The sequence below is a fragment of the Falco rusticolus genome, chromosome 8 (genome assembly GCF_015220075.1).
Source record: "Falco rusticolus isolate bFalRus1 chromosome 8, bFalRus1.pri, whole genome shotgun sequence".
NCBI classification, from domain to species: domain Eukaryota; kingdom Metazoa; phylum Chordata; class Aves; order Falconiformes; family Falconidae; genus Falco; species Falco rusticolus.
The window spans coordinates 59,393,647-59,405,987 of record NC_051194.1 but is presented as its reverse complement, the minus strand read 5'-3'; the positions used below and the strand labels follow the sequence as shown (position 1 = coordinate 59,405,987).

Below are 12,341 nucleotides of genomic sequence, written 5' to 3'. Positions count from 1 at the left end.
AGAAACCTGAGTGCACTAACGGGCAGCGGCTGGTGCTGCAGTAAAAGGCTGAGGTTGGCAGTGGAGGCTGCAAGCGGGTCGGCTCTTACCTGACCACCTGCAAAAATGACAGGGGTGGAGGCGGGCTTTGGGCGGTAGGGAATGGTGGCACCTTTTGGTGGGGACTAGGAAAAGGGACAAGGAGAGGGAGAGAGAACATTAGAACAGCTTTCCTGAAACAGCGGCAAAAAGAGCGTTAGAAAGCACCTAACGGAGCACGGCCCCCGGGGCCGCCGCCAGCAACACCCGCACCAGGCAAACCGCGTTTCTGGACAGGAGGACACGGGGGAAATCAGTGTTTAATGGACAACAAGGACAACCTGGGGTACGGGAGATCCCCTGCCATGGCATGGGCCCCTAAATTGCTTCCTGGACCTCTGCTGCCTCCCTTGCCTTCACCTCTGTTCTCTGCAAACTGCATCACCTGGTCTAGACTTAAGCCCAATGCTGGAACACAGCACCCTCCTCAAAACACCCCAAGGAGACCCTCAAGCAGCGAGGTGGGGAGGTACATCCATGGACCAGGCTTTTAATCCCTGGTCACCGGGAGCCTCCTCGTGCAGTGGCTTTGCAGCCTGAGAGCTCTTGCCCATCGAGAGCCCGCCCTGGAGCCATACCAGCCCTGCCGCACGCAGGAGCTGTGCGTGGCATTGTCAGCACGGGCATCGGAAGGGGTAAGCAGCCCGGCTGAGTGACCCAGCACGGTGCTCAAGCTCTTTGACCCCTCTCATCTTCCTCACTGCTGGAATCAGTGATCAGGGTTTGGTGGATCAGGATCAGCTTCAGGACTTGGTGTGATCTGTCACCATCCAAGCTGGGACATGGGTGCTGCAAGGCACCGTCATTGTGGTCAAGACCTCCCATGCCCTGGTGGGCCAAGTGGCAGTGATCACTTTGTCCAGGGTGCTGAGCTCTGGAGGAGCCAGAGGCTGGAAATCCCTCTCCGACAACAACACCAGAGTTTCCAGAGATCTTATCCTAGAGCTGCGTGGTGGTAGCAGTCCTTGTGAGCAGCCAGCCAGACGCCAGCAGCAGAGGCACTGACCCGCGTGCACTCCCAGCCCTCCTGCGGCAGCAGCTCTGCTCCGGCTGGGCAGGACATCTTGCTCCTTGTTGCTGTGGCCTGGCCAGTCCCTGGGTAGGTCCCAGCAGAAGCTGTAGTGATGAACATCAAGCTGTAGTGATGCATCCCACTGCGCGGTGCATGGGATCTTCTTACCCAAGTTATCTCTGTTGGTTTTCTCCTGGACGTAACTAACAGGCCATAAAGGAGATTATGGAGGTTTCTAGGGGTCAGAAGAGCTTTCAGATAAAAGCTTCCTGGTTCTACCCAAAGTGAAATGACCCAGTTACTGCTGTGTAAGGACAGGCAATATAAATTACGCTATCTCATGGAAAATTCTTCATTTTTTCTGTACATTCTTTGAGACTCCTACTTGTATCCAACTGTCATATCCAAATCTTCCTGCTAAGCACAGGTCTGCAGGAAAGCTGTACGATCAAAGCACAGCCTCTACTATCACAAACCTGCTTTTTCTTTTATTGCGTTACAGATATTGGAGGGGATGAGCAAGGATTTCTGCAGTAAGATAATTTAAGACTGAAAGGTTGTAAGGAGCATCTCTGTGAACTGTTAAAATCAGGGGACTTCCCAGATTTCAAACTGCAGGAAAACTCATGGGTTTTTCTCTTTCCCATTGCTGAGCCATACAGAGGAGCAGCACCCCTTGCTTTGGTCAGCAAGAACAGCAGCCACAGAATCACACCTGCAAGCATCACCTTGGGCTCATCTCTGCCACGGTCCAGAGCATGAGCTGGAGTCACCATGCAGCTAAAACTGCACTCCTCTGGCAGCAGAGCGTACCTGCCTGAGCATCGCTACCAGCAGTGGTGGGTAATGTGGCTCGTGGCAACTCCTTCTTAGCTGTGCTGCTGCCAAAGTGAAACTGCTTACATTTGGATTTGCTTCCCTCTTGGAGCTTCTCCCATCTGGGGTGGCAGGTGTGGATGTGGGGCATGTGGATGTGGTCATGCCTGGCAACAAGCCATTGGCACAGCAGCATCACTCCATGGCAGAGATCTTCAAGCTCTGCTCGTCAGCATTTCTCCCAGAAAATGGCACCTTGGACACATGTCCACACACTCTACAGGCCCTGCTCTCCACCTGCCTTCCTCACTGCCTTTCCCATTGTGCCTCACTGAAGCCCAGCTTTGCGCTCCCAGTTCCAGCTCCCCCAGCACACGGGATGCACTGGCCTTCTCCTCCCAGCCATGGTCCTCATGGGACACCGTGAGTCCCGTGCAGAGGAGGCCAGGCACTTGGAGTGGCTGCAGCCCCCATCCCCTTCCCATGGCACCCTGGGTGCTGCTGGGACACCAGGCTACAGCTGTCCCAGCCCACCTGGCCTCCTCCAGCACCCCTTTCTCCTGCAGCCACCCTGGGCTACGACACAAACCATCTCCTTTGGGGCACCCGACCAGGCAGGTTTCCAGTGTGGGACTCTAGAAACAACGGACGATGGTGGGGAAAACACACTAGGTGCGCATCAAACGGAGGTACCAGGAAATGAGAGTGGTCCGACAACGCGTGGTGAAGGGTACGAGAGACACGCTCCACAGCTCCCAGCGCTGTTGTGGTGCCAGCTGGGTTTTTTTCCTATGTACTTTACCCCCTTTGTTACAGACTGTACCTCCAGCATCACCACACAGATCTGTTTGACACACTGGATAATTGCGTCGGGTGTCCCCGAGATTGTCACCGCCCGCTCCGTGGAGTTGGGCAGCATGTCCCCCGCCACTTGAACCTGAGCACCTGTTGACTGGAGACAGAAAGAGAGAGAAGGAGAAATCCCACAGCTGAATGCCTTTCTTCACAGCCAGCTCCAGCTCCGACGCTACGCGCCTCCCGAGAGCTGCGCTGCCCCGCGTGAGCTCCGATGTGGCACCCTGCCTGCACCCACAGGACCACGTTGGTCAGGTGCCATGGGATGCTGCTCCTACATCAGCAGGATCATCCTGGGAAGCAATGTGATGCACGATGCTAGCAGCATATGGATCCCCCTTTCCAAGGCAGCTCCCCCTTGGTTACGGATCAGCTCTGAGGAGCTGCAATTACATGCGATAATGAAATCAGCTCTGACTTACCTCCCTGATTTCCTTGATCTTGGAGCCTCCTTTGCCGATCAGCGAACCGCACTGACTAGCCGGCACGACGAGCCTCAGCGTCACCGGAGGTTTGCTGGTAGCAGTGCTGTTGCTCATTGAGTTGGTTATGTCCTTGGGAAGGAAGAGTGCAACGCATCAGCCCTTCGTATCTGACCAGCAGCCTGCCATCCAGGCCAGCCCCAATGCCCTGGGCCAGAGGAGAGGGGTCATGTCCCCCTGACTGCAGTTGGTCTCTGTCTGCAGCTGCATCACTGCGCATCCCTGCAGTTAATTAACTGTGAGACCTTTGGGACAGTTCACTGAAGCTCAGTCCTTGCCTAGTTAGAGATGTCTGGAAGGTTTTGTGCTGAGGTCATGTACCAGTTAAGCAAGTCCAGCCAGCCACACATGGGTCGGAGGTACCCAGGGCCATCTGCACTGCTGGCCCCAACGGTGGGCAATGCCAGAGCTCTGCCTGGCCGGCAGGCCACCCAAGGCCTAGGTGCAGACCCTTTCACTCTGCCCTCCTGGGGCAAACGGCTGACATTTCTCACCTCCTCAAATTTGTAGGCGATCATGGCAAAAGCCTTGAAGATGGCATCGGTGGGGCCGGTGATGGTCACAATTCGCTCGGGACAGTTCCCCTCCGAGATGTTGATCCTAGCCCCGCTCTGGAAGGAGAAGAGCAGCCCTGGAATAGCCACAGCCAAGCAACCAGCGGGGATGCACCGGAGGTGCAGCCCTTCCTCTGAGTCAGGTCCTGTCTCAGCCTGGTCCCTGGCCATCCCTAACTTTAAAAACTCCCACCCTTGCCCCCTGCGATGCTTCCAGCACTGCCTTGCCCCAACCCTCAGAACAGGCTTCCAAGCATCTGCTTTGGGTCTTTTACTGCAATGCAAACCCACACAACCAAGGAAAGACCAGCTCGTGGGATCACTGCTTGTAAAAGGAAGAGTTTTGCCTACTGATCTGGTAATTCCTTGCTAGCTGCATGTGCAAAGTCCTTGGACAAACTCAAGCATCTTACGAGTGACTTAATTTCAGTGTTTCATTAAGAGCAAATTCTTGGCTCTGGAAAACTCCTAAGAAATGTGATAGGGGTTTGTTTGAGTATAGAGCAAGAAAACTGGACCAAAAAGCTCTGGGGACAACTGGCTTGTGTGTGTCCTGACCCTGGGAGTTGCTGCACCCATCGCACAGGGCGATGTGCAGCTCTGGCCGTCGTGCTGCACGCTGCTGGGCAGCGGAGCCCGCCGGCCCTTCCCACTCCTCTCCCCTCCTCCTACAAATCATTTTACCCATTAGGTTGCTCACCTCCTCACGCATCTTCTTCACAGTCTCTCCTTTCTGAAAGAAGCAGAAACACAGGCTATTACTAAAAATTCAAGACTTCCACCTTCAAAACAACCCTTCCAAACACCCGCCTTTAGCTCTGAAGAGCTAAGAGTGGAAGCCATCGTAGCCCTGCTCCCTGTGTCTGTGCGCCACAACAGTTAAAAGAGCTACTAATGCACAACCACAGCCTCCACCTCCCTTTCTACATTTCCCATTAAGAGGAAAACTGCAGAGAAAAAGCTCTGAAACTGGTCTGATGCTGAGAAAAGCTGGCACTTCAGAATGGCTTCAGAAAGCAGTTTCTGATCAAGTATCTATAGAGAGAACTAGTATCTTTATATCCAGATATAAAGCAGGTACAACTGTAAATCTTTCCAGGGCTAGATAGGCTGATGGAAAAATAAGGCACAGCCATATGGGGGAAAGGTGTTGAGGCTGAAAATCTTTGCCACCATAAACTGGCCTTTTAAAAACACCAAAAAAACAATCCTGGATAGCCAGGACTTTCCAAACCACCACGGCAAGCACCAGGGAGCAGAGCACCTCGTGAAGTTTTTCTACACGAGCTAAATGGTGTCCTGTGGCCTCAGAGACAAGTGCTCCAGAATTTAAATGAGTCTGCATAGCATTTTTTAGTCTCTCTTAATGAAGTCAGGGCAACATGATCATAAACAGCTATCCATCAGCCCAGGGACACAGCTGGAAACAGCACTAGGTATGTCTGGCAGCTGTTTTTTTTTAGGGAAATGGTCTTTGATCCCTTTGGGGGTCTCTCATCATTTCTGTCTTACAAATGCAGCAACAAGCCCATGCACACCAAACTTATAAGGACATCACAGGGAAGAGGTGACTGGCATCTACAGCACCACAGATGCAGGCAATAGCATTAAATACATATTTAAAAGACATTCTTACCTTTCCAATGATGCTTCCAACTTCCTATCAAAATAAAGACAAACACAAAGGAATCAACATTACAAAACATGAAGACAATCCAGCTCAACCCCACAATGAAGCAAAGACCTGGTACGCACTGTCCCCAGCAGAGGGACAGCATGGGGGGCAGGCACGAGAAGGGCCAGGAGCACCATGTCACTGTGCCACCCTCCCCATCAGCGGGAGGGCACCTGCTTCTGGCACCCCGGGGCCAAGGAGGTGGCACATGGGGCTGGCTGGACCCAGGCACAGCTGGAGAGGAGGTGGGAGAGGGAGCTACGAGGAAATCCCCTCGCCAGGAGGCCTTACCTTGCCGTGCATCAGCAGCCGGATGGTGAGGGTGACGTTCAGGCCGCCTTCGGAGACCTTTGATTCCATTTCCTACCGGGGGACGGGAGACGTGCGTTAGCTGGGAGGGCAGCCCCGGTGCAGGAGGAGACAGCACCACGGCCGTATCACCTGGAGACAGAGAGGGGAAAGGTCTTCTCTCAAAACAGGCGTGTTCCTCGATGTGGGATGGACCCTGCAGAGCAGCAGGGTGTGGGAAGCCCCAGCTGGAGGAGCTGTGGGAGATGTCATGGGCTGAGCACCTTGGTGGGTACAGACTGGGCCGTCTGCTGGCTGCAAGGACCACGCTGGGTGCAAGCCTGGGAGCAGCCCATAGTTCTGCTTTATGCAAAGGCATTGTGGGCGTAAAGATTCAGTGTCCGAGATGGCACAGCTAGATCCCACCTGCATGAGCCAAAAAGCCGCTGTGCCCAGCTGAGTGCATGGATGCAGGAGCAGGGAGTCAGTGAAGCAGCCTGGCCAAAGACCGATGGCTGAACTGGGACTTTAAAAGACCCAGGGCACCTATCTAGCAAAACAGGATTCACCAGGTGTGAACAGGCACCCAGAAAATCAAAAACCAGTGTTTCAGTAACCAGGAAATATATCTGACCCCACGAGTACAGAGTGGGAAGGCCAGAGCTGGTGTCCCAGTTGCTACACATCTGCATTTTCATCCTGATCTGTGAGCACCCCAGCTGGGCACTGCATCTCAGACCCATGTCATTTCCAGTCATTCCTGCTTGGCATGTATCTAAAGAAACCTCTGCGAGTGGCCCGGTGCTGTCGTGTTCCTTCTCCTTCCCATTCTCTCTCCTCCTCTGCCCTCTAGAGGGAAAAACGCCACTGATGTTTTCAAGGCAGAGGGGAAAAAAATCACAGAACAGCAACAAATTTTTCCTTTTTCTTTCCTGATGCCTCCTCAGTAGTATCTCCGTGAGAGGACCTGGCATATGAAATGCCTCTGACATACTGCACGGGGAGACTGGTCCTGTCTCAGAGGGAGATGCCAGCATCATCCTTCTATGTGCAATGCCGAGAGATACGTAGCAATTCTCCACCATGTTATTTAATCCCTCAGTATATATCAGATGAGAGATTTTTCATCCTGGTCATGAGCATCTGGCATCTTCCCTTGCTCAGACAGGGACTTATCCCCGTCTTAATGGGAGGTAAAGCAGTTCCCAAGTATTACTTTAATGCAAAGAGGCAGTCAGGATGAATAAACATACAGTAACGCACAAATCATGACTGGGAGATGGGTTTGATGTAAAACCTCTTCCAAGAAGTTATGATGAAAGCCAAAATGGACTAAAACCACGTGGTTTGCAGGGGAACGGTGTTCCCACCGAGCTAACAGGAGACCAGCTCACTGGGAATGAGGTTGCTCATAACCTACTTGCAAATGCTAATCTTGAGGCCACTGGATGTTAAAAATGAAAAAAAGTAAAATCCTCACAAGAAGGATAAGAAATGAAATGTGTTGAAGATGTCAAGCCAAAAGGCACTGTTGAGGGCGGGGAGGAGGTGATTTTTTTCCGAGGAAGAAGGTGACAACATTGGGGACCAGAATAATGGGAACGGGCTGAGACACTATACCACAATGTGCAAAATCAGTAACGTTGTCTTTCAAGACAGAGCCCATTGCAGGTGAACAATAAAGGAAAATGTGTTGGTTTAACCCCAGGCTGACTCCCATGCATGGGAGGCAATGCTGAAAAAGTTGAATGGGCTGATTTGCGGAGGTCAGCATTGCCAGTGTTCCTGATGTCCCAGCAGACAAAGTACCTGCAGCACAGAGGTGCCCCCATGGCATAGGGGGACAGCCATCCCTGAGGATGTCCTGCCCCAGAAGCAATCTAGCCCTGTCACAGGGAAAGAAACAAAGCCATGACACCACTGCAGCACCCACAAGGCTGGTGCACACCAACACAGAGGTACAGCTCCCCTTCCCGGCTGAGGAGCATCCTCTGCCAGCACAGTCAGAGGAAGGTAGAAGCTGTTCACAGCTGATGGTCAAGGTGTATCCACAGGCAGTGGCTTTCATGACTTGCAGACGCACTATCCACAAAGCCACCCTGCCCCACACACCACCCCAAGGGATATTTTTTTTTGCAAGCTGCTCTACCACAGTGGCCTGGGAGCTGGAGCCCAGGGTGCCAGCCCCACAGCTGGGAATAGGCAGGTGAGGGTGGGACCCTGGAGCAGCTTGGGCTTTGCCACCATGGTGGTGGACCCCAAAGCCCAGCTGGGTGGCTGAGGTGCTCTAAACCCAGGCACATCCTTGCTGGCAGCCCCGATGAGGTAGGTCATGACTCCCCTGCTAAAGGACTGGCCAAATTCACCAGTTTGCTTTCACCAAATGTCCCACAGCGGCAGCGCTTACTGTGGGGGTGTCTGCCATCCCTTGCTCCACATCCCTCACAGGAGGCACCCTGCATCAGGCCGTTATGTAAATGTTTCCAATTGATTGAAAAAGTGGGTCATGTGTTAGCCAAATGCTCCTGGCTTTAAGATTTATCAGCATTATTAAATTAAACACGCTTCATGCTCCAGTGAGCGGGAAAGCTACATTGGCCTTTTCTTAATCATACTAGTGAAAGGTAAGTCTTTTATATGGGGGTTCATAAGCTCAATGGAAATGATGGGAACAATGGAGCCAAGGCATTTACCCTGGGCACGTGCCTCCCCCCAGAGCCCTCATTCTTCACAGACAAAGGGCTTGGAAAAATTATCCCCCAAACGCCATTTTGAGCATTTCAGAGCATTCCCTGCCTGGAGAGAGACCCATCTCAGACCCTTCCTCTTCACTGTCGTATTCTGCCTAGTTCACGGCAGCTTTGAAATGGCTTCTTTGTCCATATACTTGCAAGCCCTGAGGACACCATTACATCCAGTCCAATGGCTAGAGCAGATCCAGAGCCCAGCTCCAACCCAGTGCAAAGCAGGTGCAGCCCCACAGAGGTCAAAGGCACAGCATTAGGAGACAGAAGTGTCAAATTTGCCCCTAAAATGGAAGTTGCACAGCAAGCCAAGCGAGGCTCTGCTGAGCATCATGCCTGGGAAACTGCAGGCAGAGGACCAGAGAGGCATCCTCCCATGCAGTGCCACCATGGGGAACAGCCAAATGTCTTTGTACCACATTGAGGGGAACTCTGCAGAGTGGGGAGCACTGTGCCCTGCACTGATCTGCCCCAAAACTGCCAGATAGCATCTTTCCAAAGGATGATCCTGTTACAGAATAAATAGGCCTTTTAAATGCAGCTGCCTTTTGGGAGAGTCCTCGGAGAAGGTATCATCAGTACCCAGAGCAATTTGGTTCTTCCTTCTCCCTTGGTTTTGAGGTTAAATACATCAAATCCCCGGAAATTTCCTTAATCTGTTATGAATTCCCTATGTCTGAAAAAGCAGCTCAGGCACCAGTGACTGAGGAGAAGGAGAAGAAGAAGGAATATAGAAACCCAGAACAGCAGAAAGACCCCTCTTCCCCATGCACAAACATACATACTCTGATTTTTCTCCTTTTCAGTTTTTTAGAGGTTGGAGTGATTGTCTAAGCTGGTGCTCTTGAGTTATGCCGGCTGATACCGCACAAATACTGACACTCTCCTAAAATTCAAGCAAAACCTTCTAATTAGGGGAATTCTGAACACTGTGTATTAAATACCATGATCATTGTCCAGACAGGAGACGGCACGTGAAGCAGAATAGGGGGAGCTCTGGGCTGGAATTCATTCTCCAGCCTGGTTTCCAAATGGGAGCTGGAAAAGGGGATGCTGGAATCCCCGCAGCCCCTCTGGACAGGCGATAGCAGGGGGCTCGGCTGAGCTCAGGCAGAGCCAGTGTCCCTGCAGGGGCTGGGAGACATTGCTGGCTTCACACCCGCCAATGCCAGCCCTCCTCCTCCTCCTCTTCCTCTTCCCATGCATCCACTTGGGCTCCCTGGGCACGTTGGCCACAGGTGAGCAAGTCCAGTGGCACAGCTCCAGCAAATGCTGCCTATGCCTCCTCTGCAAACACCCAGCAGAGCACCGAGGCATCTGCTGCTGGCACTGGGGGGCAGCTCCCCCAAGACAGCCCCCGCCACCTTAGGATGCGGCAGCAGCAGCCTGCATTTTGGAGAAGGTGGCTGAGGCTCTCAAAAATGAGCTCCATCACAAAACTGTTCCTCTTGCTTTGGCACTAGCACTACTACTGCCTGCAGACCACAACTCCAGAGGGAGGGTCTCTCTCATCTGCACTAAAGTCATCCTGGTGCCTCTGGGATGGACGGCCCTGCCAGAAGGCAGACACACAAGGTAGGGTTTATTTGGTAGATCTTGGCATGGAATATTCTCATCGGCATTACGGACATCAAATTTCATTGCTTCATCTAGGGATTTGTTTTGGGGAACAGCAATGTTTTGTTCAAGCTGTACAAAAACAAACAGAGGACAACTCGCTGCAAAAATGTCCCACAGACATAACCCACTCCCTCCCTGACAGGTTTGGATGGAAAGTTCACGGGCACTGCCAAGCAAAGTCAAGTCTCTGTCACTCCCCTTGCCCATTGCACAGCCTCCAGAAAACAATAAATAAACTGATAAACTCCAACACTTTGGAGCCTTGTTGACCAAGAGCCCTTGCCGAGCTGTGCAGGTAAAGAGCAGGGTGGCCAGGGCACCAGTCTGTAGGGGATGCCGTGCCACCTGCCCAGAAGACCACCCCCGAGACCCTACCCTGGAGCATGCTGGTGGAGACATCCCAGTTTCTTTGGTGTTTCAGGAGCCCCACCAGCAGAAAGCCAGGTGTTAAAGATGACCACAAAACTTCAGCGTCCTTTAGTATACCGCAATACGCGACAGCGTGGCCCAGATTTCTAATGGGGTTGGCAGACTTTCACAGCGGGGATTAACATCTTGGCCAGAATGTCCATCACTCAAGACAAAATTTTCCATTGAGAGGGAGGAAATGTTTAAACACCTCTGTCCTCTCAATACCCCCTTCACAAAACTCCAACCAGCGTTTTCTGACCCTTGGAAAATGAAATATGTGCTAAACAGAGAGAAAAGCAGGGGAAGCCTGGGAAGAAGCTGCTTTTCTGACATTTTATGCTTCCTAGCTTGCTTTCCCAAGGAGCATTGCCTGTCCACCTGCGTAAGCAGGAGCTTTCTCCCCACTCATCTCCCAGTGGCTTGATCCTGCCATTAAGACATAATCCGGCGATTTCCAGCACTGTGTTTTAGTGTCTGGGAAGCGCTGCAATGCAGCCATCTCGGGATTATGACGACAACACAGTCTGGCCAGGTCAGGACAGGGGTGGAAGGAGAAAAAACACTACAGCAGAAAACTAAAGTCAAGCATTCCCTCAAACCCAGGCTCCAAATGGAAACACATCAGCCACCGGCAGGTTTTGCTGTCAGAAGACGAAGCTGTGAGAGGACAGTAGCACCATATAAATGAGTGACATCAAATGCCATTTTGCAATAAAGCTGCTTTTCCAGCTGCTGCCGCTTTCCACAGACCAGTCATTTTGGTTGACCTTTCCTCTGCTTACTCTCCAGCTTCAGTGGAAATAGTTCAGATACCTCTAACCAAAAAAGAAGAAAAAAAGATGTCCCACACTACCTTGGTACATCAGCCAGCAGTATATCTCTGCTTCTCACCTGCCCTTGATCTTCCCAAGCATCATGGGAGACAAACATCCCTGCTCTTGCCCTCCCAGCAAGCATCTCTGGAGGCTTCGTTCTCAGTCACCTGCTCCCCTTTCCCTGCTCTCCTCTGGGTGAGACGTCTCCACTCACGGCACAGGGTGTCACTCATTGACTCCTGACAAGCAATTATAACCTGCTTTCCCCTCCTTGCTTATGTGCACCACGGTGCTCTTCCAGACTCACTCACCGCTATGACCCCAATTACTATTGTGGGGATACAGATGTGCCTTCCTCTGGACCCTCTACTCCCTCCCTTCTCCTCTCTGCTCTGCTGGCTCCTCTGCCCACAAATTCAGTGCTAAGGCCATCAAAGCAGCCTCTCCTGCTGCCTCGTTTGCCACCTCTGTGCCTCAGGTGGTCTTCTAACTCCTGCTTCTCCCACCAGTCAGCTGGCTGCCACTCTTGGGAGCTCTTCTTTATTTCCTAAACAATCATTTCCTACCACCCTTCCCATCGGCAAGTCTTTCTTCCCAGATCCTTTGCCCTCTAGAGAGCAGGATTGTTTTTCCAGGGCCTTCCAGGGAGAAAAATTGGCTTTAGATATTGGTATTAGCTAAAGTTCAGGAGCAATAGTGTGATAACCCACAGCTCCAGCCCTGCCACACTGCGGTGGGCTCAGCCACATCAAGCCAAACACACACCTCTGCTCTCAGACCAGCCCAGAGCTGTGCTGAGCCTGCTCTTCCCTCCAGAAAATTCCCAGCTGCTTTCCTGGGTTTCTCCTTCAGCTGGTGCACCCACAAGCTGGTATCAGGCTGGGCACCCTGCTTTGGGTGTTGACCATGCCAGCCTCCTTTGCCTCTGCAGAATCACCTTACATTTATAGCATTTTCAGTGGGATTCCACGTATTTAAGAGCAATTTCTGA

General features: G+C 52.2%; 1 protein-coding gene across 29 annotated transcripts in view; it reads right to left on the bottom strand.

The window, feature by feature from the left end:
* Positions 1–12,341, bottom strand: part of PCBP3 (poly(rC) binding protein 3) — a 61,844-nt gene that overhangs the window by 28,546 nt on the left and 20,957 nt on the right. For 14 of the 29 annotated variants that reach the window (XR_005105643.1, XM_037396542.1, XM_037396543.1 and 11 more), the window contains 7 exons: positions 5,764–5,835; positions 5,434–5,457; positions 4,498–4,530; positions 3,738–3,854; positions 3,184–3,315; positions 2,730–2,858; positions 21–164 (listed from right to left, as the gene is read on the bottom strand). Coding sequence is in view for 28 of the 29 variants with exons in the window: in XM_037396543.1 (XP_037252440.1) it covers positions 21–164; positions 2,730–2,858; positions 3,184–3,315; positions 3,738–3,854; positions 4,498–4,530; positions 5,434–5,457; positions 5,764–5,835 (651 nt within the window). In the remaining variant the exon portion in view is untranslated. Of the gene's footprint in view, positions 1–6; positions 165–2,729; positions 2,859–3,183; positions 3,316–3,737; positions 3,855–4,497; positions 4,531–5,433; positions 5,458–5,763; positions 5,914–12,341 lie in introns of all 29 variants that reach the window. The other 15 variants (XM_037396518.1, XM_037396519.1, XM_037396521.1 and 12 more) reach the window with 4 other exon arrangements.